The sequence below is a fragment of the Brienomyrus brachyistius genome, chromosome 5, assembly GCF_023856365.1.
Source record: "Brienomyrus brachyistius isolate T26 chromosome 5, BBRACH_0.4, whole genome shotgun sequence".
Taxonomy (NCBI): Eukaryota; Metazoa; Chordata; class Actinopteri; order Osteoglossiformes; family Mormyridae; genus Brienomyrus; species Brienomyrus brachyistius.
The window spans coordinates 33,227,901-33,254,835 of NC_064537.1; the positions used below are offsets into that span (position 1 = coordinate 33,227,901).

Genomic DNA, 26,935 nt, shown 5'->3' on the forward strand with positions numbered 1-26,935 from the left:
AAAGTATAAAACAGTATAACACTATAATACCTGTTCACCTCCAGCAAAGTCTTCCTGGTCCTTCTTCACAAACTGCTGTGAAAACTAATTTATAGAACTTCTGAAGAACTTAGTCTATTTAGTTCAAGTTCTGTATTGGGTTGCCTGGACTGAATGCCACCACTACAAGCTTAAAACCCAAAGTAAGCTTTTAACGGGCTATTATACAAGTAAATGAATAACATTCAATCTACTGATCCAGCACATCATCATTGCAGTTATAAACAGGATACACACGGGCGGGGGGACTTTATTGGTGATGTGAGGGCATCATCGGTATTTTTTGTATAATATTCACACATCAGTGACCAGAGCATTCCTGCATCTATACTATGGCAAATGAAGCATTTTTTTTAAGATGTACATGACAGGAACATTTCACAACTCACATGTGGGTTACAGAACGAAGCCAAACCAACAGATGTGAAAGCATTAGGGTTTCACTCCTCCGGGTCACCATGCACTACAATCAAAGGACGACTTCCAATGTAATTACTTTGCCAGAGAGAGTGATGCAAACATTTTGCAATGTAATCAAAGTACATTTAAAATTCACCGAGTATAAATAAAATGCTGCCAAAGTTCAGAAGCAAGCTGGCCGTTTCTTAAAGACCAGTACAGGCAGAGCCAGGCTCAAGCGGATGACATTCATTCAGGGATCCGGTAAGATTGCTTTCTCCTGACGGAAGGTGAGCCGTGAACTAGTTTTAACACGACTGGGGCACCCGCCTCCTCAGGCTCTTCTCAGGGGTCTTTGAGCACTTCTTGGCAGATTTGACCAGTTTTTTGGTGCCAGTAGCAGCCCTAGTCTTGCTAGGCGTCGTCAGCTTCAGGCCCTTACGATGCGGCTCCTCCTCTGGGGTCTCTGACCCCTCTCTCATCTTTCCTGTTACCTTTTCTGGTCCCATATCTTGAGCAACCTACCAAAAAAAAACAAAAAAAAAACACAGGGAATGTGAATTCTCTGCCAGCATGGAATAAGAATATCATGAATAAAGTAATCATCATTTGCACCCATTTAATAGCCGCTGTTCATTTTACACATCCCACCTTAATGCTATGCACCAGCTGCTTTCTGACATGCCTGCAGACAGCAGTCTTTTTGGTATTTGAAGGGGAAGGGGGGGGGGGGGTTTGACACTCAAGAATGTGAAGGGCATGTACGGGAATGTCGGAACAAAAGGACATGAACTTGGGGGGAGGGGGCAGCTGTTGGAATTCCTGTACTGCTGTACTTCGGTACTGTTTGCAATGCGTTTGCCTCAATTGTTTCTCACTTTGGACGAAAGCGTCTTAAATGCTTTTCCAGTTTTCCCCTTTCCTGTACTGTGTTATATAGCTGTATATGCATGGAAATGGTCGGCGAAGTCTTAAGGCCCAAAGCACACTCTCCTAAGGGAGTAACTCCCATCTCAGAAATCTCTCCACTGACCTGCCTGAAACATCTCCTTGGAATATCACCCCTTACCCGTGACATGGTGAGGTCATCTCGTAACACCATCTGTACCGGCCACTGGCCTGCAAGCTTGACACGCTCTGACACAACCCACAGCCTGCACACTAACTTGGGGGCAGACCGTGTCTGGCAAGCTGACCAGTCAGGCCCCTTTAAAATAAAAGGCAAACATTTCAATTCCCACTCTGCCCCACCTGCAGTCTGGCCTTCTTATTCGGCAACTCAATCGGAACAAGTTGGGGAATTTCCTCTTCCTCCCCAAGAGATTCCTGCTGTGTAGCTGCAGTATCCTTCCTCTTGACAGCTTTCCCCATTTTCTTACTCTTGTCTGCCCCCTTCTGTAAGCCACAGAGACAGACAGGAATGAAGTGGAATTCTTCGAGCTTGGGTGGGTGGGTGGGGGGGGCGGGGGGGGGGGACAGACATACCTTAAGCGAGGCGGCCTGCCTCGCCTCCTCCAGCAGGGACAGGTGACTCAAGTCCGACGTGTAAACAGGCAGTGCGGCCGAGGTCTGGCTCTTCAGGTGGATGATCTTGACGTCCTTCCCTTTCTGGAAAGAGGAGCATGTCCATGAGAGATCATCCCCCTCATGCAGATCATGAAAGGTTGTACGCACCACTGAAATGTCACAGACGTGCATGAGTGTGATAACCAACACCTAACACACCGCCGGCCTCGGACGAGCCTCTGAAACATTTCAGAGAGGGTTTCATTTAAGCTGCTTATCTGCTACAATGAGTCTTAGGTTTAAATGTACCTCTATAGAAACGTAATGCAGTGTTGCATTTATAATGACAACATTTACCCATCACTCAGAATCTTCACTAGGGACAGGCTGATCCACATTTTTTCAGTTCAGTTTTGATCAAAGCAATGATATAGAAATGTAACGATATAGAACACTGCATTATTTTAACTTTAATTGCTTGTGTTTCGGGACTAGGCCTATTTGATTAACTGTATATGGATAATATGCTCATGATGCATAACTGTCTGCCAACCATGGAGTCTAGGAAAAACCTTTCCGAAATGCCCCTGCTAGGTACAAGTCCAAAGTATTACAGTATTTCAGGGTTTCTACAAAAGGGGAGTCTCACATTGTTTGGAAATCCTGCCTTCCAGAGCTTAGATACAGTGGAGGAACCACAAACTTTAAATTAATGCTGTAAACTGTTAAGTATTGCAACAAAAAGAAAAACAATCGATATTCTGTTATTTGAACAGTTAGTTATTCTAAACATTTCCAAATAAGAGAATTATTGCATAAAGGTTTTCACTTTATGTCTTGTTGCACTGCATCATGACACGGTTTTCCTTGCCCAAGGTGTGGCAATACACAGGGCTCTTACCCATGCAGCATTTTGAGGTACGACACACTGCACACTGCAAGGTACTATGGTCTTATGAACTACTGCCACATGTATAATTTACATCACATTTACCTAAAACCCTTCATAATTATGTTTACATGTTTCATGCTGGTTGCTAGTCTCAAGCATTTATTAGTGTCTACCCATGAATTGGGACTGATTCTGAAGACAAAGTGAGCACTGTAGTGTTTTACCAGTTTAAAAGACGTTCTGATACACCACTTGAGTTAAAGCCCAGATTCTGCTCATGGTCTCAGACTGAGCGTGTACAACCTATACAGTCCTCAGTCTCCATCAGTCAATACCTACAGCCATGACTCATTGGCGGCCATGCTGGGTCCTTTCAGCCAGAGGAAAGGGACTGACTTACCTGGGGTAGCTGTGACGTGATGGTCTTCACTGCAGCCATGATGTTCTCCACTACCTGGTCAGCGGTCATCAAGGAGTGGGCCACGTGAACCATGCTACAGAACCAAACACAAATACAGTCAGACTGCAATTGACCCAAAACCTGTCTACTGCAAAAGACTCATGCATGAGATGCCTACTCATGTAGAGAAAGACTTTGGAGATATGCTGCTACCAGAATGGGCAGTGAAAGGGCGCTTTCCCACTGCACCAGGTACCGTACTTTCCCTTGATTTTTGCCATTGATTTCCAGACAGATACCAGTACAAAAAGTACCAAACCAGGAGCGGCACTTTTTCAGTACTTTTGGGTGGGACTCACAGATGCACATATTGTCGATTGTTTATGCCAAAAAGCAAATAAATTTAAACAGCTAGTAAGAAAATGATTATGATTGGCTGAGAGAGCACATGCAGAGCTCATGCGAAAGCAAGGGAGGTAAACTTCAAACTGATTTTTTTAAACATATGCGAGATAATTTTGATAAGGAACAATCATTAAAATTGCAAAGCATGCCGAGTTTTTTTTTCTATGAGTGTAAGAATATTAGTGAAATTTTAGTGAAGTTATAGTGACATTTAACCCCCCCCCCCCCCCCACGCTATAATGTTCAGACAGTATGAAATCTCGAACGAGCTATTGCAGCCAATGCTACGTGAGAATTGTGCGTACATAACATGCAACACTGGAATTAATACCACACATTCCCCAGCCCTATATACTATAACCACTTCAGCACAAAATACCCTGCCTCACATTGTGATGATGTCATTCAGCACCGGCACTGGTTTTCCAGTGAGGGTAACATAGGTAGAAGAAGTACCGTACTTTTGGTAGTTTTATGAAGTACAAAAAGCACGGTACCGGCTGCACTGTAGAAGTGCCCAAAATGTTTGTGCCAAAGTTGTAGAGACAAGCCCCTACAAACCAGGGAAGCCCGTCTGGATTTACTTTGAACAGATGTAGCACCTTTTCCATCCTGGGCCAGCACTGTGATGGGTGGGCAGGATTTGCTGAAGTGCCATTATAACAACAGTGTGCTCTGATCTCAAAGCCTGACCCCAGATCAGACCTGAGAACAAGAGAGGCTCACCAGCAGCTGCCCTTCTTAGACACCCGGAAGGTAGAGCCCTGGATCAACTGCTCCATGGTCTTCGCCAGCTGCTGGGACAGCAGGTTCACAGAGAGGGGAACCCTGGGGTCAGGGGAGGATCGAAACAGATGCACACGGTTCAGAAAAACCACCGATTCATCATTAACACACAATATATACATCCAACATGACCCAGGAGGTGCATGTCAGGACCATGGAGAGGCGTGAAAGCTGGCTGGCACTGACGACACCACAGAAGCAGAACAGCTGAACATGCACACAAAAGTGACACTAATCGCAATGCATTTACTTTTTGCTCTCAAAGAAGTGCTTCCCAATGATGGGGGGCAGCTTGCGGCGAATACGGTTGTCCGTAAGGAAGAGGTCGAAGTTCCTCAGCAGCTTACGCTTGGACTCGAACGACTTGTACTCCGTCACCAGCACCTTGAAGGGTATCACCTGGTGGGCAGGAGGGGAACCAACATGTCACCAGTTTGCGGCACATAAGCAGCCCCAGCAAGTGTGCTGCACGGCCCCCTAAAGTCCTGCGCATCACAGACGGCCAAAGATGCCTCGTATTAACCGTCATGCAAAACGACCAGCTATTTGTAAACATTCGATTTTGCCTTTTAAGTATAAATTAATGACCAACTATTTTGCAGAATTCACTGAGATTCACAGATAACCCAATAAAGGGTAAACCCATACATGTATAATTAAGGATCCGCCAAGTGACTGTTAGCCATACCTTGCTGACCCCCCTCCCAATCCTCCTTTCCTACTCTGGGCCGTACCTCGCTGACCCCCCCGATCCCCCTTCCCTACTCAGAGCTTTACCTCGCTGATCCCTCCCCCAATCCCCATTTCCTACTCAGCGCCTTACCTCACTGACTCCCTTGATCCCCTTCTCCTTCAGCAGCGTCTTGTAGAACCTTACGTTCTGGTCGCTGGTCATGTTGGGCTCGTTTCTGGTGAAGAGGCAAACTTCACCCCAGTCTGTACGGATGCTATGTGGCAGTGGGCTGCAAAGACACACCACACTTTAGTTAGACACAGTCACGTGACCTGAATCTATAAGCTACATATATTTAACAATAACAGCATCAGCACTAATAAGGATATCTATATTTACACATGGACAAAACAGAAGTGTTACAAATGGAACAGTTCTTATAGAAGTTTGACATTGGGGTTACTTCGAAAGTTCAATGTGTCAAAGTTGTAGGGACAAGCCACAATGATTCTGAAGGCTCATCTGGATACACTTTGAGTCACTGTAGCACAGTTATTGCCCTGGCTCAGCACGAAGGCAGAGAGGCAGGGTTTGCTGGAGTGCCTGGAAGTAACGAAATAGTGATAGGTGGAAGGAGCACACTCACATGCGAATTGTCTGCTCCCGTTTGGGTATTTTCCAGAAGGTTAACAGTAGGCTGATCCGCTGGCCTTCATTTAGAAGTGTTGCCTCATTTGGGGACGTGGTCTTTAGGTATGCCAGCAGGCACTGCACTGCTGTCTTCACCTGTGTTATACAAGGTTGGGGGAAAATGTCTCTCCTGCATGTTTTAAACTCGCTTTAGCGATATAAATGAACCCTCTAGCTAGCAAATGCAAGCGAAACTAAAATGTAATATGTCTTTGAGCAAAATAATTTAATATGACTATCAAAGTAAAACACTGTGAATTATTCAAACGGCTGTATGAACATACCTGTTTATTCGTAGTACATCTAAATTCATTTGAATCGCGTGGCTAAAGTTTCAGCTACTACTTAATTTTTTTAACGATTTAAAAAACGTCAGAACCAGTGAAAACAACGACTTTCACTGACAATTCGCTCATTCAGTATGAATTTGTCTAAGATTGCGGAGTAGGACTAAGTATCTGAAACATCCAACAAAACAATAGGGGTCCCGATGAAACAGTATATTTAGTAACAGATACATTTTTACGTCTTTTGTACTTATACAATAAATTACACTCACTTACGCCAGTCAAATTTATAAGATTTTTCATACCTGAGTTTTGTCCAACTCCACAACTCCCGCTACCTCCGCCATGCTCACTACACGTGTACCCCTTCAGTACGAACATGCGCAGTACGTCCAAGAAAATTTTGAATTCTAGAACTTTATTTGTAACTTCCCCTACAACGGTACCGCTTCGTGTCAAGTTTCGTTACATGTTAAGCTAGTGTCGGGAACTATTCTATCAAAGTAACATTATAGCGTTTGCAATTTACAGTAAATATGATATTCCGATTAAATTACAATTTGCATTTACTAGTTGAATGATCCTGCACAATGTGCATAGTGCGTGATGTTTACAAATACTATCATCCACCTATTATTATTGTCTAATATAATTAAGTCGCGCTGAACGAATTTTCAGATTAAATCCAACGATCTTCCACTGCTTTATCCTAGTCCAGGGGTAGGGAACCTGATCCATGGAGAGCTGGTGTGAGTGCGGGTTTTTGGGATGGCCTCTCAGTCAGCCAATAATAGTGGATTCCAAGGACTGGAGTTGAGAATCGCTGCTTTATTATTGGCTGACTGAGAGGTCATCCCGAAAACCCGCAACCACACCGGCTCTCCATGGATCAGGTTCCCTACCCCTGTCCAAGTCAGTGTTATGGGTCTCATGAAGCCTGTATCAAGAGTACTATTTTACACATACGTAAACGTTAATGATGTTAACGTAACAGCATATCTTCGAATTGAGTGATTAATTGGCATTTTTGATACACCACAGTACAAAACGAAATATGTTCTCTGCATTTAACTGGATAACTGAGGAAACCCTAAGAGGTCTGTTTTTTGTAATCCAAAACTTATGTTTTCCAAAAATAATGCAGAAGGCAAAACTCAAAATGAATTTAAACTTTAATCCTATTTTTAATCCGGTTTTCCTCCCCAAAGATGCTAAACTACATTCCACGTGTTTTCATCTATTTGACTATGCAGTTATGAGATTTAATAGCAGAGACTATTCACAAAACTGCAATATCACTGGCTTTACTTCAAACTCTAAGATGGCCCATCCTGCGACTTCATATGCATGTCATTATCATCATAAGGAGTAACAGACTATGACTCGTCAAATACAAGTACCGTAGCGCTAAATGCATACAAAATGTTCAGGAAAAAAAATATCAATCCAATTTGGGATGGAGACAGCAGCTTATGCCAACAATGCCTTTATTTATAGAATCAGAACTTTCTCATTTGGTAACCTGAATACATGCAGCAACAAGACTTCACAGTGTAGTGAAGGCAGCCAGCTAGGTAACTGAGGCATGACAGCTACAGCTTACAGGTTCTTCAGTAAACAAGCTGTATGCAGAGAAAAAGAAAAATCAATTTAACTCACTGATCATGACCATTACCTATTCATGTGCATATTTATTCTTATATTTTGTAAACCACTAGCGCTTGTGAAGCTTGCGCACAATAATTTCACTCACATACTGTACCAGTGTACCAGGAATGTGATGACAAAGTAATTGATTGATTGATACCTGTACAGTTAATCAGAGCACCACTCTTTACAGCATCTTCAAGTTTCACAATATATCTGACAGGTGCATATACCTGTTCATATTCCTGACAGATGCATATACCTGTTCATATACCTGACAGATGCATTTACCTGTTCATATACCTGACAGGCGCATATACCTGTTCATATACCTGACAGGCACATATACCTGTTCATATACCTGACAGGCACATATACCTAATCATTCCTATTTTGTGAAGGGTTGTCTCATATGTTTTGCATACTAGTCCCGTTCCACCTGCCTGCAAACCTAGTTTCCCTTTCTGTGCTGTTAAACATGACTGAATTGACCTTCTACTTTTTTGTTTGCCCTTCAGATTCCTTCTGAAGATTTCCAGTAAAACTTGACTCAAACCCGTCAAATTAAAACTTCACTTTAATGGTAGTCTGTAGGCATGTGTTTTGGCCTGCCATTTTAACTGTATTCGGGTCAGGTCTCTCAAAATGTTGTGTGTGCTTATCTGATGTTTACTCATGTAAGCTGACAACTTAATGTAACAGCCACCATCGGTGTCATTACTGTACACAGTGTGCAGACAGACTAATTTCACACACTGTTACTTTGAAAAGGTTTCAGACAGAACGGCAACACAATATTTTAATAACTTTGAGAGCAACATTTTCTTTTGGATTGTTTAATTTCAGAATATTTAAAAGTAAAAAGTCTACACAGACTGAAATCAGAGAACAGCCCCATAAAAAGGTTGGCACATCTCAGCGGAGCATTAACCGTCCCAAATTCGCCTCAAATGAAGATGCTGTGAGTTGTAAGTCGAGTTATTCACATTCTGAATTAATCCAATTACAACTGAAAACCAAAAAGAGGGTAACACCTAAATAAAGTGAACCAATCTGCTTGACAAAAATATGTTTTTCCCCCACGCATAAGAGTGGGCCAGTGGTGGAAAGATGGAAGGGCCAGCAGCAGAAACCTGGGTTGTGATTGGCTGGCTGCACTGCCACTCTGTGGCATGGCAGCCCAGATGACGCACTGCTCTCCAGAAGCTCGTGGCTCTACGTAACAGGCTGCTGTTGTCTGGGCGCCTGTGGGGCAAAAGGCTGAAAAGCGGCTCAAGAAGGAGGGAGACTGGCCCGAGGGTTGCATGGAAGGGCATGAATTAGCTTTGAGACAAGGCCAAGATAAAGCATTTACATGTTAAAAACAAATGGTTTAGTCTGTCGAACAGTCGTATCAGAGTAACTCTATTAAATCAGTGATAACTGCATAATAGCTCTTTGAAAACAACCGGTACAGCCTGGAGTAACCAAAATTGCTGAAAAACTTTTACAATGACCAACTCTGTGGATCCTCTTTACATGGAGCACTTCATTAACAGGGTTTAATAACGTGCACTCACGCTTGCAGCAAGAACATTGTTTTGAGAAACCGATCCAGATTTGCAAAAAGAGACACGTGTAAGACCAGGTTCTTAACATATCCGTTTTGGTTTGTTTTTTAAAATTAATTTTTTATAAACTATAGTTCCATTACCAGCAAACTCTGTATACTTAATATAACTGCACCAACTTCCTTTATGAAGGAAGGAGATTACGGATAAAGGTGTCGGCTGAAATCTAAAGTAGAGATCAATGTGAGTGTGTGGGTCATAAACGACGGGCATAGCTGGCTCTCAATATGAGAAAGCTGACACACGCTGGACTGTTTCTTACATACTGCTTTTCTTAAAAACCAATTCTCCATTCGCTGTGAGATTCTTTAAGGTCGATTTCTGATTAATCTCCTGCTTGCACAAGGTGAAGTGGACAGCAGCGCATGTCCACCCTTAACAGAGCTGTTGGGGCCAGCGTTCTCCCACACCCCTTAGTCCTTTTCGGGCACCAGTTTTAACACTTTGCCAATAGCGATGGTCTTGCCTGCAACAAAGAAAATAGAAGTAAATCACAGATTCTTCTAGTATCGATATTCTAAGTCATTCAGAAGGGAGACAAACTACTTCAAATAAACCAAACTGGCAGAAGGGATCTATAAGACCCCAAGATCAGATCTGTTATGCCTCTGAAAAAGTTTTTACCAAGGAAAATATATAGAAATAGGGAAAAACTCAAACCCATTCACCTAACAGCTGCTAGAAGACAAGTAACCCTGAGCCAGATTTTGTAGGAAGTACCCAAAATCATTTTCTTATAGAACGTGTTCTCCACTGATGTCCCGTCAAAAGCACGTTTCCCAACCTTCATCTCGAAGAGTAAACCTTCCCATCTGGGGAAAGTCTTTGAAGGTCTCAAGGCAGATGGTTCCAGCCGTCCGTAAGCGGGCAATACACACTTGGTCTTGTTTGACGAACCGCGGCCGTGTCTTGCTTTTCTCGCCCGTCTTCTTGTCTACCAGGCATATTAAGGCCTAAGGAGAACAGCGATTTCATTTACCCGTTTACCTGTACAACACATGGTACAGTAGAAAGAGTAAAAAGGAGCCAGCAGTCACACACTAGTTATACAAAGTAAGAAAGAATACCTCATGGAAGAATAGACACGGGCGTGTGTGTGCGTGTACTACAATCAACATCAGCCTTACTCAGATGTGAAATCAACTCTTCAAGTAGCCTATAAAAGCGCTTTCAGTGCCATAAAAAGTCCCAGTGCTTGGTGTGTACTTACTGTTATTTGTACTTCTTCAATACAGGTATGGATGTGTAAGACTGCGTTGTAACCGGGGCAGATGATCGATTTGTGTTCAATAATCACAATCTGGGGGGAGGGGAGGCAGGAATTAGATATTAAATACGATGCCACTGCTGCATTTAAGACTTTCAGCGGATGTACACAGAGGCTTGATGGAGCTCTACCTGGGCGTCAAAGGTGCGCCCGGTATGACAGAGGTTCTCGGCATTGCAGAGGATGAAGCCGGGCAGGATCTCCTCCTCCTCGATTCCCTTCAGCCGGAGCTTGAGGTTCTCCCCGGGGCTGGCATCGTCCGTCTCCACATCGTCAGAGAGCAGACTTAGGACCTCGACGATGTGCTGGAGGGGCACAGTGCAGACATTCACGACATGCGAGATACGTGTCACCATTTCAGGCACTAAGGCCACCTGCAACTGGTTTAAAGGCTGCTCCTCAGAAAACTCCAAGAGGTGTGGCCCTCAATCAAAGCCCTTACCCTGTTGGGCATCATCACAAGCTGCTGTGCTTTGCTGATAGATCCTGACTCCAGCTTCCCGAGGATCACAGTGCCCATATCCTGCACAAGAAGGTAGATGTGTATTGTGTGCAGCGGAGAAAATCCTTCAGATTTCAAGTGGAAATGAATCGTCAAAAAGGCCCAAGGAGTCAGTTGGGTAAAAACTGCCATTTTGACTATTTCAAGATAGATAGTACTTTAGAGCAGAGGCAGCATTCATTTAGAACAGGTCTATCATTAAAAAATAGTCTGTCCGAAACAGTCCTCAATTAGTGGCGAATTTGCATTCATTAGGCTATATTAAGGTGTGTACATTTCGGTCGATATTTCAATTAACGATGCCCGCCCCCCCGCCAGTCCAAGGTACCAGTGATGGTGTTGCCCGAAAATACAAAACAATGTGTCCCATATTGGATCAAAACAGCACACAGCATTTTTAATTTTACAATATGGGATGATCCCGTAAAACACAGGGCTGGTGAAAATTATTCAGATATAATGGTCTGTGAAATGTTCATTATACTTTATTCAATCTGGGCAGATACAGCTTTTGTTTCACACAGAACAAAAAAAAAAAAACAATGTAACAATCCGCTGATCAGCACGGTCAAGTTTCACCATTGACACCCCCTGCCAAGTGGCTCAGAGGTTAGCTGGTTATCAGCATCAGCAATATTAGACAAAAACTATATTAATACCTGTCTAACGTCTGTATCAGTCCACCACTAGTATATATAAAATCGGATTTTCTTACCAGTGGGATGTTTTATAAAAAAAAAAAAAATAATTTGAGATTTATTCCAGGTTGCAAAAATTCTGCAACATTTTTCTTTACAGACTTGAGCAAACACTACACAGTATGTACAACTTTCACATGATCTATTATTTTATAGCGGTGGATAAATATTCCAGGAACTCCTTCCCAGTGATTCTTCTTCAGTCCCCCAAAAGTCTGGGCTCCTGCTGTTGGTATTGTGGCCTAAACTTTCCATAACAGTATGAACACACCCATGCAAAAGTAAGTTTTTGCCAAAAGGCTTAACTGTCGTGTGACTTCTTGTAATCTGGCTACATTCTGCATATCATGCAAAAGTGCATCAAAAGCATAATGTAAGGAGCAAGGAGTTTAATATAATAATAATTATACTAATAGACACTTTTTATTCATCCCCGTGGGGAAATTTTGTCTACGCCTCCCCCAACTTGCTCTCGGTAGGTCATACCAAGCTGGTTGTGAAGGGCAGCCACCCACAGCAGCGCTCATAGAGCCAGGGGTCAAGGGCCTTGCCAAAGGGCCCACAGATGTGCCGAAGTGGGGCTTCACCCGGTAACCTTCCGATCGCAGGCAGAGGCTTTGCCCACTGAGCCACAAGCTGCCCCCATGTGAGAGCAGTGAGTAGTGGCTATAGAGCAGTGGCTTATGTGCGGTGACACTAATGTAACCTCCTAAAATTTTACGTTTAAAAAAAAAAAAACAAAATCCTTTAAAAACTCCTAAAACGTAGACAAATTCTGAGGCTGAACACTTTGGAACAGAATATGTACTCTGAGCAACACACAAGGACTTAAGTTGCACATAAACACTCCTGCCGTCGGTCTTGTGAAAAATCCAAGCCCGTGCCAGCCACGGGTCCAAGATGGCCGCCTACCTTGTACTTGTCGACAATGGGTAACCGGACAGGACCGTCGCTCGATCTGTTGAAGTTTGGCAAACTGTCAAGGTGTGGAATAAAGGGTAAACCCCTGCAGAAAGAAAGGAGGATATGTTCACGTCACCTCAGCTGTCCCTACAGGGCAGATGGGTTTAATCCACAGTATCCAAACAGCTAAACATCTAAGTGACAGAACAAGCAGGACCTGAATCTCTACAGTTAAGGGTTTTTGTACCTTAATGAAAACATGAATACACATCCCAGCTAAAAGGCAAGTGTAACAATCTTCGGTCACCCAAAATAGCAATTCTAGTGGGGAGTGTTTCTACGTAGCTGTGAACATTGCCTGACTGTCCAAGCCGGAAGCCTGTTTGAAGAGAGCGCTGTACTTACGTATACCAAGGGCACAGCTCTGTGGGTTCTTTAAGATTAGCCCCCGTTAGTCCTGAACAAGGCATGAAATGAATGTCTTTTTTGGGGTTAAAGCCGACCTTCTTCAAAAATGGCACTAGTTTCTCCTTGCATTCCTCGTACCTGTGGATTAAGGAAAACAATATCAGTCCCATCAATGTCAATTATATGGTTGGACTACAAGACCAACAGCTCATGTTACCTCTGGACACCTTTACATTTCTACAGGAAAAAATTCACGATACAATCAGAAAACAGTTGTTCTGCAACACAGCAGGTATCATTTTGAATGCAAAAATGCCCACAAAAGCCTTATATATTTACATTTGCTGAGTGCCAAAAGCAACACATCAGATTTAACAGGATTGTCACTTCCTTCCTCTTACCTATCCAGGCTCCAATTGACCGTAGGATCATCCATCTTGTTGATGAGGACTATCAAATGTTTGACCCCGGCCGTTTTTGCCAACATGGCATGCTCTCTCGTCTGTCCACCTTTCTCAAAGCCAGTTTCAAACTCGCCTTTTCGTGCAGAAATCACCTGAAAGTTAGAAACGCCAGAAATGTCAAATATAATATATTTACATTTGCTGAGTGCCAAAAGCAACACATCAGATTTAACAGGATTGTCACTTCCTTCCTCTTACCTATCCAGGCTCCAATAATAATTGATAATTTCCCTACAGGGGATCAATAAAGTATCTTTACGCCTCCCTCAACTTGCTCTTTGTGGAGGGAGCTGGGGGTTAAGGGTCTTGCTCAAGGACCCGCAGACATGCTGAGGCTGGGTTCGAACCTGTGACCTTCTGATTACAAGGACACAGGCTTAGCCCACTGAGCCACACACTGCCCCCATATTTATGTCAAATAAAGGAACGATGCTGTAAACATCCTAACAGCCACAAATACTGCTTGAGTTGGAAAAGAGAGAAATATGTTCTGGGATAAAACCCAATCAGCTTCGGCCTGTTAATCATTCAGCAGAAAGTGTACAAGGGAACAACCTTCACATGTCAAAGGAAGTAGCCAGAAACAACTTTCTAAAGCAATCATGGAAGGGCATGCTTCAGATCAGAGCTACGTATTTACAGTCCCGGTGATGAGTCAGTCTACACAAATATCGATATGGTGCAGGGCATTGGAACAGGAAGCCACATGATGTGCAGGACAACCTGACCAGGCATGCTGCCCTGGCCAGGCTTACGGGCCAATGTGAGCCCAGTACAAAGCAGCGAGAATAGATCTAGCATTAAACTGCTGCCATAAAAGGAGAAAACAGCAGCAGTCAGTCTTCTTAGCAAAGCAAAAGTGACTAGAGGAGGACACTATCCACATACATCACACTCAGACACAGCCAAGGTCACCTACAAGGACTACTTATCAGGTAGTACTCAATCAAGAACACAGGGCTGCACATGACAAAGGCTGTGGAGCCTCTTCAGATGGACAGAAAGATAGCGTTTCACACCTATGGGTCTCCAATAAGCTCTCAGTAATTCTTTTTATTCTCTGATAAATTTTATAATCTAATATTTCAACAGGCAGAAGAGGCCAAGAGACGTCCTCACTTTCACACTTCCTGTGTAGTGATGTACGCAATGTTTTCAACTGACACAAATGAGTTGTTGCATTAACAAACATTTTTCTTTGCTCTGTGAACCGTAGGGTTAAGCAACCAAAGGATGAGAGAGCCCGTGTTTTGCCCACACATGAATAACCTGAAGGCCAAACAAACCAGCTGAACACTCAGGTGAGAGACAACAGTAAATAGGAATGCTTGGCTGGGAAGCTCACCAGCACCGCCAAATCAGCCTGCGATGCCCCGCCAATCATGTTCGGGACAAAGCTTTTATGGCCTGGGGCATCCAGAATGGTAAAGTGCTTTTTTTCTGTTTCAAAATAGGCACGGCCAACTTCCACAGTCTTCCCTTTGTCCCTCTCTTCCTGGTTAGTGTCTAGAGCCCAAGAAAGGTACCTGTCAAGGAAACCAGAGGACAAAGTGTCCGATGTTAATAACCCATGTTATAGCACAATTAATATCGCACTATGGAGTTCATTTCACATCATGTGCATCATACTGCACACCCCTGGATTAAACATGGTGTCATTAACAGGACTCGCAACCCATCCCAAAGCCCACGATACACAAAGATGCTGTCACTCGGCAAACAGGGGCTGACACGAGGCTCACGTGCAGTGTGTTAAGGTTCTAAACTGTGCACCCTAAGACACAATTAACTGCATCCCCCAATCCAAGGTCTTGCAGACCTGCTGCACCTTACAGAATGTCAGCGGAGTCACACTCACCAGGTCTCTCTGTTTTTCTCCTTTGCTTCCCTTTCATATTTCTCCAAGGTCCGTTTGTCCACCATTCCCGTCAAATACCTGCAACAAGCAGGAACAACAGGGCCGGTCTATTCAGGCTGATTCCAGTACAGATTAGGGCCTGTTACAGATGTGTAGCGACACGCTAATTTACTGTAGGAAAATCAAAACAAAATACATAGATGTTTCTTAAAACAACTCCGCACACCACATTTCACTGAAATAGCAGGAAGTGACCTCACACAGGATCTCAACAGCAAGATCTGCTGTGATGACAAAGGCCTGATCCAGGGTGAATACGGCTCAAACTGACAGGCGAGCACATCGCAAAGCTCTTCGTGAGAGACAAAGCTACTCCCAGACAGACAAGTCATAATGCAGCTATGAAAGAAACTGAATTTCTCAGCCTAGACATATGAAACATTAGTCAACTTAATTATTAAAATCTTATGACCACAACCGTCACCCTCACACCAATGGACAAAAAGGTGTTTTACTTACATGATCTGTCCTCCAATAGTGGACTTCCCAGCATCTGAAACATATGAATGAATGGAGAGATGAGAACGACATATGAGCGCTGACACACTTGATAGGATGAACATCAAGCTGTGTGGCCAAACAGACCACTCATGCCATTGCATATTACTGGGAGGTTAACTATTCCTCACAAATAATTCTCACAATGTAACAGGAAGCTTCATGATGACATCACACACAATGCTGTCATGTACCATTTCCATCCGCCTTTTAAGGATTATTATTAAAAGCAAACACTACGGACTTCGTATGTAAATTCATTGACATTACCTTTAAAAACATTTCAAGTGCAGTCAAGTGGCTTTAAAAGTACTGCATATGACAACATGACTCACATGTTTTTATGTTAAACACTCAAAAAAAAAAGATCTTATTTATAAAGCCACACACACACACACGAGTGCTGATATGACATCTTATTGTTTTCATAATATGGATACATAAAACATACACAGTGATGACGCTTTTAAAGAAATGCCTTTTGAGGCATTTTAAGAAAGGCTTCACAAACAAAATAATAAAAAGAGGAAAAAAACGGAAGTTTCAATGCGTTGGAATGAAAAGAAGTTTCAATGCGTCGGAATGAAGTGCTGTCATGGACAGAGCCCTAACCATCAAGAATGCCAAAGGGACTGAAAATGTAATGCGCAAAACCTACTGCTGTTAACTGTCTGCATTTTAGTCACAACTGAAGAAACTCCCAGTTTCTCACCACTGATGTGGGACTGCCAAACAGAAGCAGCGAAAAATCTAAGCGGATGTGGCCAGCAGTACTTCCCCTGGCAGTGTGCTGCAGCACACTTTACAGATCCCAGTTTTAGAAATGCCGCAACCCCTGAAATCGCATGCAGCCAGACTGCACCAAATTCATGCGGCAATCAGGCCAGAGTTTTGCATCTGCTGAAGGTAAGTGCACCTGCTGCTCTTGGACAACTGGAGGACATAAGGTGAAACCATTCATGACAATAATCCATGTCGAGCCACACCTTTTGCAAATAATACAAATGCTGCTGAACGTTTTGTGTGGTAAACGGGAGGAAAGTGCCACGTATGCATTTAGCAGACATGACTGCCGGATCAGATCGGTGGTCACAAAACAGTGACCCCCTCCATCCTTTCCGAAACACCAATTCACCATTCACTGATCCTGATGGCTTCCGCTCCACCCAGAAAATCTGAAAAGGGCCACATTCCCTACCAAGTCCTCCCCTCCATACAAAAACAACACAACAAAACCAGACGAAGTGAGATACTTTACAGTGCCGGTCACTCCATGGAGACCGTGGCAGCTCTCGACCGCGGATCCATCCTTTCATGAAAATGGCCAACAAGCAGGGTGTTTGACAGACTGAAGTTTGGCACATAGAGAAAAATAAAAGGAGCAACCAAAATGTCACTGAAGAATGTCTTAGAGCTCCCAGCTGAAGCCTGTCACCAGTACGGTAAATCAGAAAGGAGACCTAGAGGCGTGCAGGCTCCTAATCCCCAAGCCCCCTTCTGAGACCCCATGCTTTCCTGGAAACCAATCGAAAATGCAAAACAGAATGAAGTCCGTCTGCACCAGTGAGCCACTGGGCAGAAATGCAGGTTCCCAAGCTGAAGAATAACATGTACAGCAGCCAAAATGCAGGGCAACACCTGACGTGAAGAAGCTGGCTTTGCCGAATGACGGGTAACCAGGCAGATTCAGTCAGAACAGACTGAGCTTTTGTCTGCCCTCCACATCCGGGCAGTCCTAACCGTCATGCCTGATAAATGCATACGTGGCTTTTGCCTCCTGTATGCCACGCAACAAATTTGGCTAGATCTGTATTAGCAAAAATATCAAATAGACAAATATGACAGTTTCTTAGCCTGACAATCAGATTTGAATTTTTATGATGATCCCAAGAAAACTAGAAAAGCAATTTTAAATAACCAATCAAAATGCAGCAGTGCCTTCTCTCTGTTGTGGGTCACCTGACAAGCGAAAATCCAAAACTATGCAACACACCATTACTGGGCCATATAGGGGAGAATGGATGATGATGGTATTCCAAACAAACATCTTGTGCACTAAAAACATCCAACAGTTTCAGAACTTACACTGTTTGACTTCAACCTCACGCTCATGACGCACAACCCAAGTGTGCAGACACTTTTTCACAAGGATTAAAAATCGTACAGGTAAACTCGCGACGATCAACCACAATGCAGGCAGAGGAACCCGCTCCCATGGGCGGAAACGGCTGCTCCGTCATCCCGAATGAACCGTGGCACCAAAAACACCGGGCCTCCGGGACGCCACCGTGGCAGCCAGACAGACGCCTTTATGCCAGTCAGCTGGCATCAAACGGGCTTTGGTGATGCTCCAGCACGGAGCCACAGACTGAATAAGAGGATGAAGCCCAGGCAACAACACAAAGATACTCCAGGGAAATGTAATTTAACCAATATCACAAGAAAAGTGCTCCGTATGGGTGTGATTACCTCGCTACTATGCTGTCTGCTAACAGTTACTGGAGAACCCAGTATGGCCTGACTGTAAAACAAATCTGTTGACATCCAGCATCAAAATCACAATGTGTTAGTGACATTCGCTAGCATATAATTATCCCCCATACAGAGAACAGACTGACCGATTCCTGAACTGAGCAGCATCACCTTACCACCCCCCCCACCTTATAAACATAGCCATCACGTACTCTTAGAAAGATGTGCCTTTACTACAGAGTGCTGAAATAAAAAAATAACACACAAATCTTAGAAAGAACCCCACCTACTTCTGCAGTAGTGAATTACATATCCCCACGATCACTTTGGCAACCATGGTAACACTCACAAAACTTACATGGGCTCTAAAACTATTGATAAAGAACACAAGAGAACAGTATATTCCAGTCAAAAGGGATGTCAGCTACTGTGCAGGGCTTTAAGCATCCAAATAAATACGTAACAAATATAAAAGTGGTTTTAAAAAATTAGAAACTCAGATATAAAAATTATTCATATCGTAGAATGACTATGCATTTCATCATGAGAAAAAAAATTTGGTTCTATTAGCGCAGAGCCCACATAAGTCTACTTAATGTTAGTTAAAGTATCACCACTGACATGTTGTGCAGCCTTGACAGACTACTAGGGGCAATGAAGATATAGACATTTTGCAAATCGGTAGCATGTGACAATACTATTTGACTATGAAAAAAAATTAAATATCCGATGTTCACGCACCAGCAATCCAAACATTTTCAAGTTCAGAGCTGTTTCATGTACCTTCCAGCTAAGATGACACTGTAAAAAGTTCTTTAGATCTTACGGGGACCCTCTTAAAGATTAAAGCATCAACACATGACGAAGCGAGAACGCGGTCAGCGTTCAGAGAACACACTCACCCACATGGCCGATGAACACCACATTGACGTGTTCTTTTTTAGGCGCGTCTGGCAGAGCAGGAGCTACTTTAGGCACAAGCATCTCCTCCTCCTCTTCCATCATCTCCTCCTGCTGAGGGTCCTCCACAGAGCCCATGTCCCCATAGGGGCCACTTCGACACTCTGCCTCACCAGGCTCCTCCTTCTGTTCCCATGATTCCTCTGTGTTCATTTCTGTCTCTCCGTTCTCCACCGGTACTACAGGAAAACCACATGAGCATGTCAACAGAGGAAGACGTGTGGCCTGAACAAACACAGGCAGAAAATGGCCCTAACTCATTCATTAGCAACAAACGTTTCTCAAGCCACAGCAGTCACTGTCTACAGGAAGCTGACAATGATTAAACATGCATGTCTTCACTGAATTACAGCTTAGCACTTCAGAACATAATCACCTCAATGGAGGCAAACAGCAGCCCCGAAAAAATAAGAACTGTATATCAGGTGTTGCATTTTGCAGTGGTCCCTCTTCTGTGATTCTTTGCATATAAGCAATGCTTTCACTGCCTAGTCAGATGAATTAAGCAGTTCACTGGCCATGTACAAAGGCCTCTACTATTCCCGATGAATATTTACCGTTTACAAACAGCGTCAGTAAACAATAGCAAACACAAATGCTAAAGTATCAAGAGAGATTTAGATTTACAGAGTTAAAAAAAAAACTTTAAAGAAAATCACCACACAAAACATACAAAGGGGGGCTTTTAAACATTCCATCGCATTCCGTCCCCAACTACAGCATGTCCAGTTAATGCCTATTAGAATGGACAAACCAGCCGACTAAAAGCATAATGCAGAGAACTTAACCGTCAAACAGCAACTCATTGCCAGCTTTTACTAAGAACCACAAGATGCAGTTTAGAAATTACAATTATTAATCCACAACTTGGCAAAAATGTAAAATAAAAAAAAAACAGCTCTTTTAAAGTTAAATTAAGCTTGGCAAATTCAAACTGGGGTCATAAATCAGGGTATTTCTGTGGCAAAGAGGTTTTTTGCAGGAACAATGTGTAAAAAATTTACCACCATCATCAATCTCAAAAGCTTTGTTGGAATCTAGGGTTTAATGGCTTTTCTTACTTCGGAACATATGCAGTGGAAGTTCTATCCACACAGACTTGTAGACTTGGTGTTTATCTTACTGCATTCCAGCTTTCTACAGGGTCTAACCAAAAGATAAATGCTGCCAGTTCAGCACACATCTGCTCAGTTCTCACTGCACCAGGAGTTAGACTGATATAAAGTGGGGAGGGAAAAAAATATGCTAATCAGTGTATAACAATTTATTGTTAACAGAAAAGAGGGAGATTAAAATGCAAAGATAGTTGTCACAAGAACTAATAAGAAATTAGAATAGCAACATATGTAACCTTACATTCTAAGCTGTAAATCAAATCCCACATATACATGCATATACATATACGCACCAAGTGTTTCCGAAACTTCCATTGTGGCTCCTGTATCATTTCCTGTGGAGAAAGAAAGTGTACATACCTTGTGGGTTACTACATTAATAACATCACCTAATAAAAGGAAATGTCAACTGCTTTACATCACGCTACATGGGATGTTTCACATTCTTAAAGTACGGTTTCTACCTTTCCTACAGTACTTTAGTCTGCAGGATGGCACACCTTACATTCCCTACTGTAATACCTCCATAAACAGCCTATCCGAGTTCTTGAAAGAAACACGGGTATATCTGCTAATATTCAGATTTTCAGAAACTACAGTAAAAACGCTCCTAAGACAAGTAACTAGTACAGAATCAAATAATGATTACTGTTTTTCTAAGAAAAATAAAATGTACCACTTAGGTTTTAGGTGAACTGGGTTTAGACTTAATGGAGCATTTAGGGTTAATGCAAATTGGGCTTAATAGTACCGCTTAAGGTTAGGGTAAACTACGTTAAACTAAAACGTATCGCTTGGGTTAGGGTGAAATGTGTCTAATCTTACTGTAGTACTTAGAATTACAGTGATTTGTTTCAATTAAATATACCATTTAGAGTTCAGGTAAACTGGGTTCAGTCTTAAAGTACCGATTAACATTAAGTTAAACTAGGTTTAACTAAAACCTACTATTGCTTTGGGTAAATTGGGTTTAAACTTAAGGTCGTACCAACCTTACGCTAAACAGTGGTTTCTTTGGGAGAATGAGCTCTGGCTAATGGAGAGCTCGCCTCGCCGGGCGCTAACTCTAACCCCGGCTAGCTGTGGAGACCGTTACACCACGGACGGAGCTGCGGCCTGAGTGAGCCACCGTGGAAAGTGACGACAACATTCACGGGTTATATTTAACCTGAGGAATCCCGGCCAGCAAGCGCTTCCATATGCCTCCGTCCGCAGATCAGCGCCTAGGTGGCTAGCCAGCTAGCTTCCCCCAACAGCCAGCTGCACATGCTAACGCATTTTTACCGCCGATACCAGCTGTCATCTTACCGCCGGCCTCGGGGTCTTCCGAAGGCCCTTTCTGGGAAAAGATCGGGACGAATTCGGGAGCATTGATGTTGGGGACGAACGGCTTGGCGTTCACGTTGAGGGCAGTGAAGGCGGACTGGAGCTGCGTGTCGCTCGGGGCCTCGACTTCGTCCTCCTGCTCCCAAGAATCAGGGGCAGTGTCTCTTGAGTCCATCGCGGGTCTTGTTACTGCGGCTAAATGGCTAAGTGGCGGCGACGACGTAGTTAGCTTGATAGCCACTCTCCTAAAACGTGCCTTAAAAGTGACCTATTACATGTATGATAATCTTTACTATTTCGCAAAGAAATACTGAGCCGGTTTAATACGGCGACACTACAAAAAGAGCAGTGCGACTCAGCACTCAAAGCAAGTCCTCGTGTGTGCCGACGACTCTCCCTAACCAGAGGCAGCGCCGTCGGTATCTTGCATTCTGGGATATGGTGTCTTTATGTCGGTATTTCCAAAGCGAGTTCGATACATTAAAACTACATTTCCATGCATCAAGTAAAGGTATCAGCTCTGCTCATGAGGAAGATTTGTTTATGGGAATTGTGGTCTATTTTATATGATTGCTGAAGTACTGAAAGACATGGCAAACAGAAGAAGAAACGTTTTTTTTTTCTTTTTGACTTTAGCACACGATTGGTGTTTCTAATGGCTTATTGTACGGAGAATGCCTATACTAAGAAATGTAGTGTTGTTCTTAAAATATTATGTCTTATATCGGTAGTAAAATAAATCAAACTACATACATTCTCGACGAAAAAGTGCTAAGGGAGTCAACCATGCAAGGCCAACGCAACACTGAATTAAGAAGATAGCAGTTGCAGATGGACTCAGAATGCGTTTCCTTTTTATATCGTTTAGTAATATACTGTATAAGTAGTTGGTAAATTGTAGTCTGTATAAGATGCTTCGGAGAAAATATTTAAATAAATGTTGAAAAACTAGTTTCCTGTTATTTTAAGCGGAACTGCTGCACCGTTTGAAAAAAGTTGGACTTAAAAAGTTCAGTGAACAGTATATTTTTTTCAAAAATGATTTTATAAATGACCGAAACTGCTTATTTTTCATATTTTTATAATCATATTGCTCATGTTCCGTATGTTTATGCACATAATTTCAAGATGACTAATGTATCTTCACTAATTACATTGATGATCAGGGGCGCAGGAACCGGGAGGACTCACGAATATTTAATTTGGCTCGATTCGCCCCCCTTAATAAACAGACCTTTGCATTTAAATTAGCTTATTAAGTTGTGACCGCCAAATATCAAACTATTTTAAACGCCCTTAATGACAATGTCAAAAGTGTGTGGTTGGCAGCCAGAATTCATAACCAGCTTACTATGAATTCTAAATTATTGAAATCGGTTAATCTATGGAAATAAAACTGAAGCAGACAGTGCCCCAAGGTTGAAATCTAATCAAAGCATTCATCAGAGTGATACAGTGCTTAACTCTCTTCACTCCGGAGTTAAGGTTAACATTAAGATTAAGAATTTTGTTATTGGAAGCAATTTTGCTACTATTAAGTTCACACGAAGTTTGAAAATTGCACTCAAGTTTTACATTCAGTGAGTTCAAATCAAATCGTTCTACTACCACTGACGAGAACAATCGTGCCTCTTCACATACTCATATAAGAATTGATACTTATATTTAGAATAGTTTATTATCCATATTAATATTACGCCGCCCTCTCCTACGGTGGTAAACTGATCATGAAAATGAGATCTACGTCCCTCATGTGGTCATAAATAACTTAAAATATTCTGCGCTTGAGCAATATTCAATATATCATTTAAAATAAATTCAAGTAATGTTTACTTGAATAAACAAGTAACCTGGAAATACAACGATAAAAGAACTAGCAACAACAATCCTAGTAAAAACACACGTCGCACAATGCATTGTGGAATATGTAGTTTGTTTATAAGGTTTTTTTTTTTTCAACGGGAAGTTGAACGTAATGGAAAAACACTTGACACGTGACATTCTTACGGAAGTACGGACATGGATTCACGGGGTTTCGTTACATGGAGCTCATGCTCTTAAAGAAATGAATTATTGGACTAGACGCAGTAAATATATTACATTTATGTTGTCACATTTATACTTTTAATTCTTACTTGAAAATAGTAGAAAATAGAAATGCCGCTTCTTGTTCAAAATCACAAAATTGAACGATTACGTTCCACGGCGGGTTTATTTGCTAAACATCCGCATTTCCAGGTAGGTTTCTGGGTAATATGCGTACATTTCAAATTATTTAGGCTCGCTGGAGTCACTGATATTCTGAATACGTAAGGAACTCTTTTTCTCGTAGGAGAATGCCAAAGCGTTTCGTGCTAAGGCACTTGAAAATGTCGACATAAAGCGCCTTCTCTATGTGCAACAGAGAGAGTTTGCGGCTACAACCCCGGCTGATAGTAAGTTCCACAATACCTGTATATGGAAACAGTTTGTACAATCAGGTTTTTACTAGGCACTGCCAACACTGTTCACTGATTATCCATATGGCCATGGTGTATAAAGATCAGTCTCAGTTTCACATGGAACCGCAGACAATTCAAGTAAAGAATATGACAGCCAGACATGTCAGCAGCAGAGGACATAGCCAATATAAGAATATAACTCATTAATGTAAAAACAGTGCTGAACACTTAACAGGAAGAAAATAAATTTGGTCACACTTTTTACAGAAACAAAGTGTTATGCTAAGAAACTCCTTTCCTGCTTCTAGCACACATTTAAATCTTATTAAATATAAATCATTTTTCCAGAATCAGTCACTGTGCTCGGCTCTGATGATGCAACAACCTGCCACTTGGTAGTACTACGTCACACAGGTAAGGCTCCCTTAAGGTGTGTGATTCCACATATGAAGCATAGTCATGAGCTTGCTCCAGACACTGCTGTCTTTCAAAGGAAGTGGAGCCACCTGCCTGGCTCATTGTGATGGTTTCAGCACCTGGACGGAAGTTCCCTCCATTGTCAAAGCTGTCGCCACACTGAGCGGCAAAGCCAGCGGAGGCAGGTAGGTCAGCCAGCTTCTGCACGGAATGCTAAGTTTCGCTGGGTTCTCTACTGGTTCCCATACTCTCTGCCCTTCAGGTTGGAGCTGCATCTAATCGGAGGTTTCGATGATGACAGGAAGACGTCACACAAGCTGAGCCTTAATCTCCTGGGTGAATTTTCCTGCCTTTTAAGCCAGTGGTTTTCAAACTCGGTCCTCGGGCCCCACTGCGATGCTTGTTTTCCTGCTATCCCTGCCCCACGCACAAGTCCCAGCTGTCTTTCAGCTTCTGATTGACTGAACGCACCTGATCCAGGTAATCAGCAGTGTGTGGAGCAGGGATAGCTGGAAAATAAGCAGTGCAGTGGGTCCTGAAGACCAAGTTTGAGAACCACTGCTTTAAGCTCACTGGAATGCATGGGGAAACTAGGCATGATAGAAGGGTACCGTTACAGGAAAAGTAAATATACATTTTTTTGGCAGCGGCTTTTCAAAAGCAAGAAGAAGACATTCACTTGGTCACATGCTGCATTACAGGTAGAAGCTCGCCTTGCTTCTGTCCCCTTTCTGTCCTCTCTGTTGCATGTTTCACTCAAGACCTTTAGTCTGATAAAGTCTTTCACTCTCTTTAGAGCTAAATGACGTTGTAACTGATGGGATACACAGACCAGCAGTATATGGAATAGGTAGGACCATATCAGTACATATGCTTTGCTGACTCGCTTGTGAGGTGGTTGTGTGTTGACACCTCTGTCTCTCTCTAGGAGTCAATGTGAAGACTGGGGACGTGTTCCCAGCCACCTTCTCTAGGCGGGGACCTGCAGAGGAGCTGCGCTCAGCCCGGACGTTCATTGGCGGACAGGTGTGCACCAGCCGTTTACGAGGTTGACTTCTATAGGCTGTCTGTGCATGCCTGCTTGGACAGGAAGTTCCAGGCCCTTAGTCTGTCTGCTAAAGTCACGAGAGAGGAAAACCTAGGGGGTGGATGAGGTTTTATTTGGAAGGACAAGGCTTGTGTTTTTTGCAGATGCTCGAAATCTATGACTCGAGTAAGGAACTTGTGAAAATCAGTCCATGCAAGTGGTCCTCGAATAGAGAACTTATCTTCTGGCTAACCCAGGATGATGACACAATACTGCAGGTAAAGGCAGAACGATGCATCCATTTCATGTTTGCTCTGTTGCCTTTGGTTTGCAACTCTCGGTGTCTAAAGATGTTTGTTGACTCTGCTGCTGAGAACTTCATGCAAAAGGCTTGTTTCGTTTGCATCGCCAGTACTTGTCCACGTCCCCGATGGCTGAACCTCCCCACTTCATCCAACACATTAAGATGACCATCCAGTTCTTGCTGGAACACCCCAACGCAGACGGCCTCTTTCCAGGAGGGCTTCCTCAGACCTTCCGCAGGACAGAGTGCGGAACCTGGGAAAGGGAAGCTGAACAGTAGAGATGCCTTCCTATTTTGGACATATGAGAGCTTTAAAAGCTCCCAGGACCCTCAGTGACTCTCCTGGCCCCCTACGTCTCTCCATTGGGACTGCCTCTGACCACGGTCCCCAGAAGGCTAATGCCGATGACAGTGATTTCCTCCTGTTCTCCTGCTGAATTGTGCTTGTTTCTTTACTCCATAGTGTGTAATATTCTTCGTGGATTTGAGGTGAAAGGAATCATATGGGGATGATCTGTTGTAAATCTGTATACCTTTTTATACTGAAGTGAACTTTATGCTACCTATAAGGGGTGTATATAAATGTATATTAAACATTCATAACCAATCAAATGCAATCAAAAAAATTAAAACACTTGTTTCTGTATGTTGGAGGAATCCAGTACGTCCATGGAAACAGGGAGAAAAGCCCCAGAAACCAGATATCAAAAGTATACACAAAGGCGGCGAGATTACTGTTCAGGAGCGGGTTTAATTAGCTCCCACAATTCCTAATTTTGCAACAAATTATGCACGCTAGTGGTTCTCTGTGGTTGCCCTCATCTCATAGTTGCACTATGTGCACCCGTCAATTCAGGAGCAGTCATCCTCAGCCTGCTCCT

At 43.0% G+C, this 26,935-nt stretch overlaps 3 protein-coding genes and 2 non-coding genes across 6 annotated transcripts; 1 reads left to right on the plus strand and 4 right to left on the minus strand.

The window, feature by feature from the left end:
• Positions 1-257: 257 nt before the first annotated feature.
• rsl1d1 (ribosomal L1 domain containing 1) lies at positions 258-6,810 on the minus strand. Its single transcript, XM_049013861.1, has 9 exons — positions 6,383-6,810; positions 5,747-5,886; positions 5,251-5,389; positions 4,678-4,826; positions 4,368-4,469; positions 3,237-3,330; positions 1,924-2,046; positions 1,690-1,833; positions 258-959 (listed from the first exon to the last, which is right to left on the minus strand). The coding sequence occupies exons 1-9, from the start codon at positions 6,422-6,424 to the stop codon at positions 747-749; spliced, it is 1,146 nt and encodes a 381-aa protein (XP_048869818.1). The 5' UTR covers positions 6,425-6,810; the 3' UTR covers positions 258-746.
• Positions 4,166-4,296, minus strand: LOC125743206 (small nucleolar RNA SNORA55). The gene has a single exon (XR_007398316.1). It is a non-coding gene; the product is annotated as a small nucleolar RNA SNORA55 (small nucleolar RNA).
• Positions 5,574-5,703, minus strand: LOC125743207 (small nucleolar RNA SNORA55). The gene has a single exon (XR_007398317.1). It is a non-coding gene; the product is annotated as a small nucleolar RNA SNORA55 (small nucleolar RNA).
• Positions 6,811-8,544: 1,734 nt separating the features above from the next.
• Positions 8,545-22,302, minus strand: gspt1 (G1 to S phase transition 1). 2 transcript variants are annotated; one of them, XM_049013853.1, is made up of 15 exons: positions 21,848-21,941; positions 20,833-20,874; positions 20,486-20,570; positions 19,367-19,603; positions 15,954-15,987; positions 15,435-15,512; positions 14,922-15,102; positions 13,514-13,668; positions 13,110-13,250; positions 12,714-12,807; positions 11,044-11,124; positions 10,733-10,906; positions 10,545-10,634; positions 10,119-10,287; positions 8,545-9,800 (listed from the first exon to the last, which is right to left on the minus strand). In XM_049013853.1, the coding sequence occupies exons 3-15, from the start codon at positions 20,493-20,495 to the stop codon at positions 9,748-9,750; spliced, it is 1,497 nt and encodes a 498-aa protein (XP_048869810.1). In that variant the 5' UTR covers positions 20,496-20,570; positions 20,833-20,874; positions 21,848-21,941; the 3' UTR covers positions 8,545-9,747. The 2 variants fall into 2 exon arrangements, with proteins under 2 accessions (XP_048869810.1, XP_048869809.1); XM_049013852.1 differs by lacking the exon at positions 20,486-20,570 and having other exon boundaries at positions 21,848-22,302.
• A 1,563-nt stretch (positions 22,303-23,865) lies between these two features.
• On the plus strand, positions 23,866-26,700 carry ntan1 (N-terminal asparagine amidase). The gene is made up of 10 exons (XM_049013862.1): positions 23,866-24,103; positions 24,198-24,300; positions 24,655-24,720; positions 24,800-24,908; positions 24,986-25,059; positions 25,371-25,424; positions 25,520-25,573; positions 25,652-25,749; positions 25,915-26,028; positions 26,163-26,700. Exons 1-10 carry the CDS (start codon positions 24,023-24,025, stop codon positions 26,331-26,333), a joined length of 924 nt encoding a protein of 307 aa, XP_048869819.1. The 5' UTR covers positions 23,866-24,022; the 3' UTR covers positions 26,334-26,700.
• The last annotated feature ends 235 nt before the right edge of the window (positions 26,701-26,935 follow it).

Bases quoted from the DNA above. Each gene is read 5' to 3' on its own strand.
- ntan1 (XM_049013862.1), top strand. From the start codon at position 24,023: ATGCCGCTTCTTGTTCAAAATCACAAAATTGAACGATTACGTTCCACG. The intron at 24,301-24,654 runs GTAAGTTCCACA...TCATTTTTCCAG, and splicing joins GGCTACAACCCCGGCTGATA to AATCAGTCACTGTGCTCGGC. The intron at 26,029-26,162 runs GTAAAGGCAGAA...TTGCATCGCCAG, and splicing joins ATGATGACACAATACTGCAG to TACTTGTCCACGTCCCCGAT.
- rsl1d1 (XM_049013861.1), bottom strand. From the start codon at position 6,424: ATGGCGGAGGTAGCGGGAGTTGTGGAGTTGGACAAAACTCAG. The intron at 4,470-4,677 runs GTAAATGCATTG...CCCTGACCCCAG, and splicing joins CACTTCTTTGAGAGCAAAAA to GGTTCCCCTCTCTGTGAACC. The intron at 960-1,689 runs GTGGGGCAGAGT...TTTTTTTGGTAG, and splicing joins ATAAGAAGGCCAGACTGCAG to GTTGCTCAAGATATGGGACC.
- gspt1 (XM_049013852.1), bottom strand. From the start codon at position 22,040: ATGGACTCAAGAGACACTGCCCCTGATTCTTGGGAGCAGGAGGACGAA. The intron at 15,103-15,434 runs GTGAGTGTGACT...TTTCCTTGACAG, and splicing joins GAGAAAAACAGAGAGACCTG to GTACCTTTCTTGGGCTCTAG. The intron at 10,288-10,544 runs GTAAGTACACAC...TGTTCTCCTTAG, and splicing joins TTGAAGAAGTACAAATAACA to GCCTTAATATGCCTGGTAGA.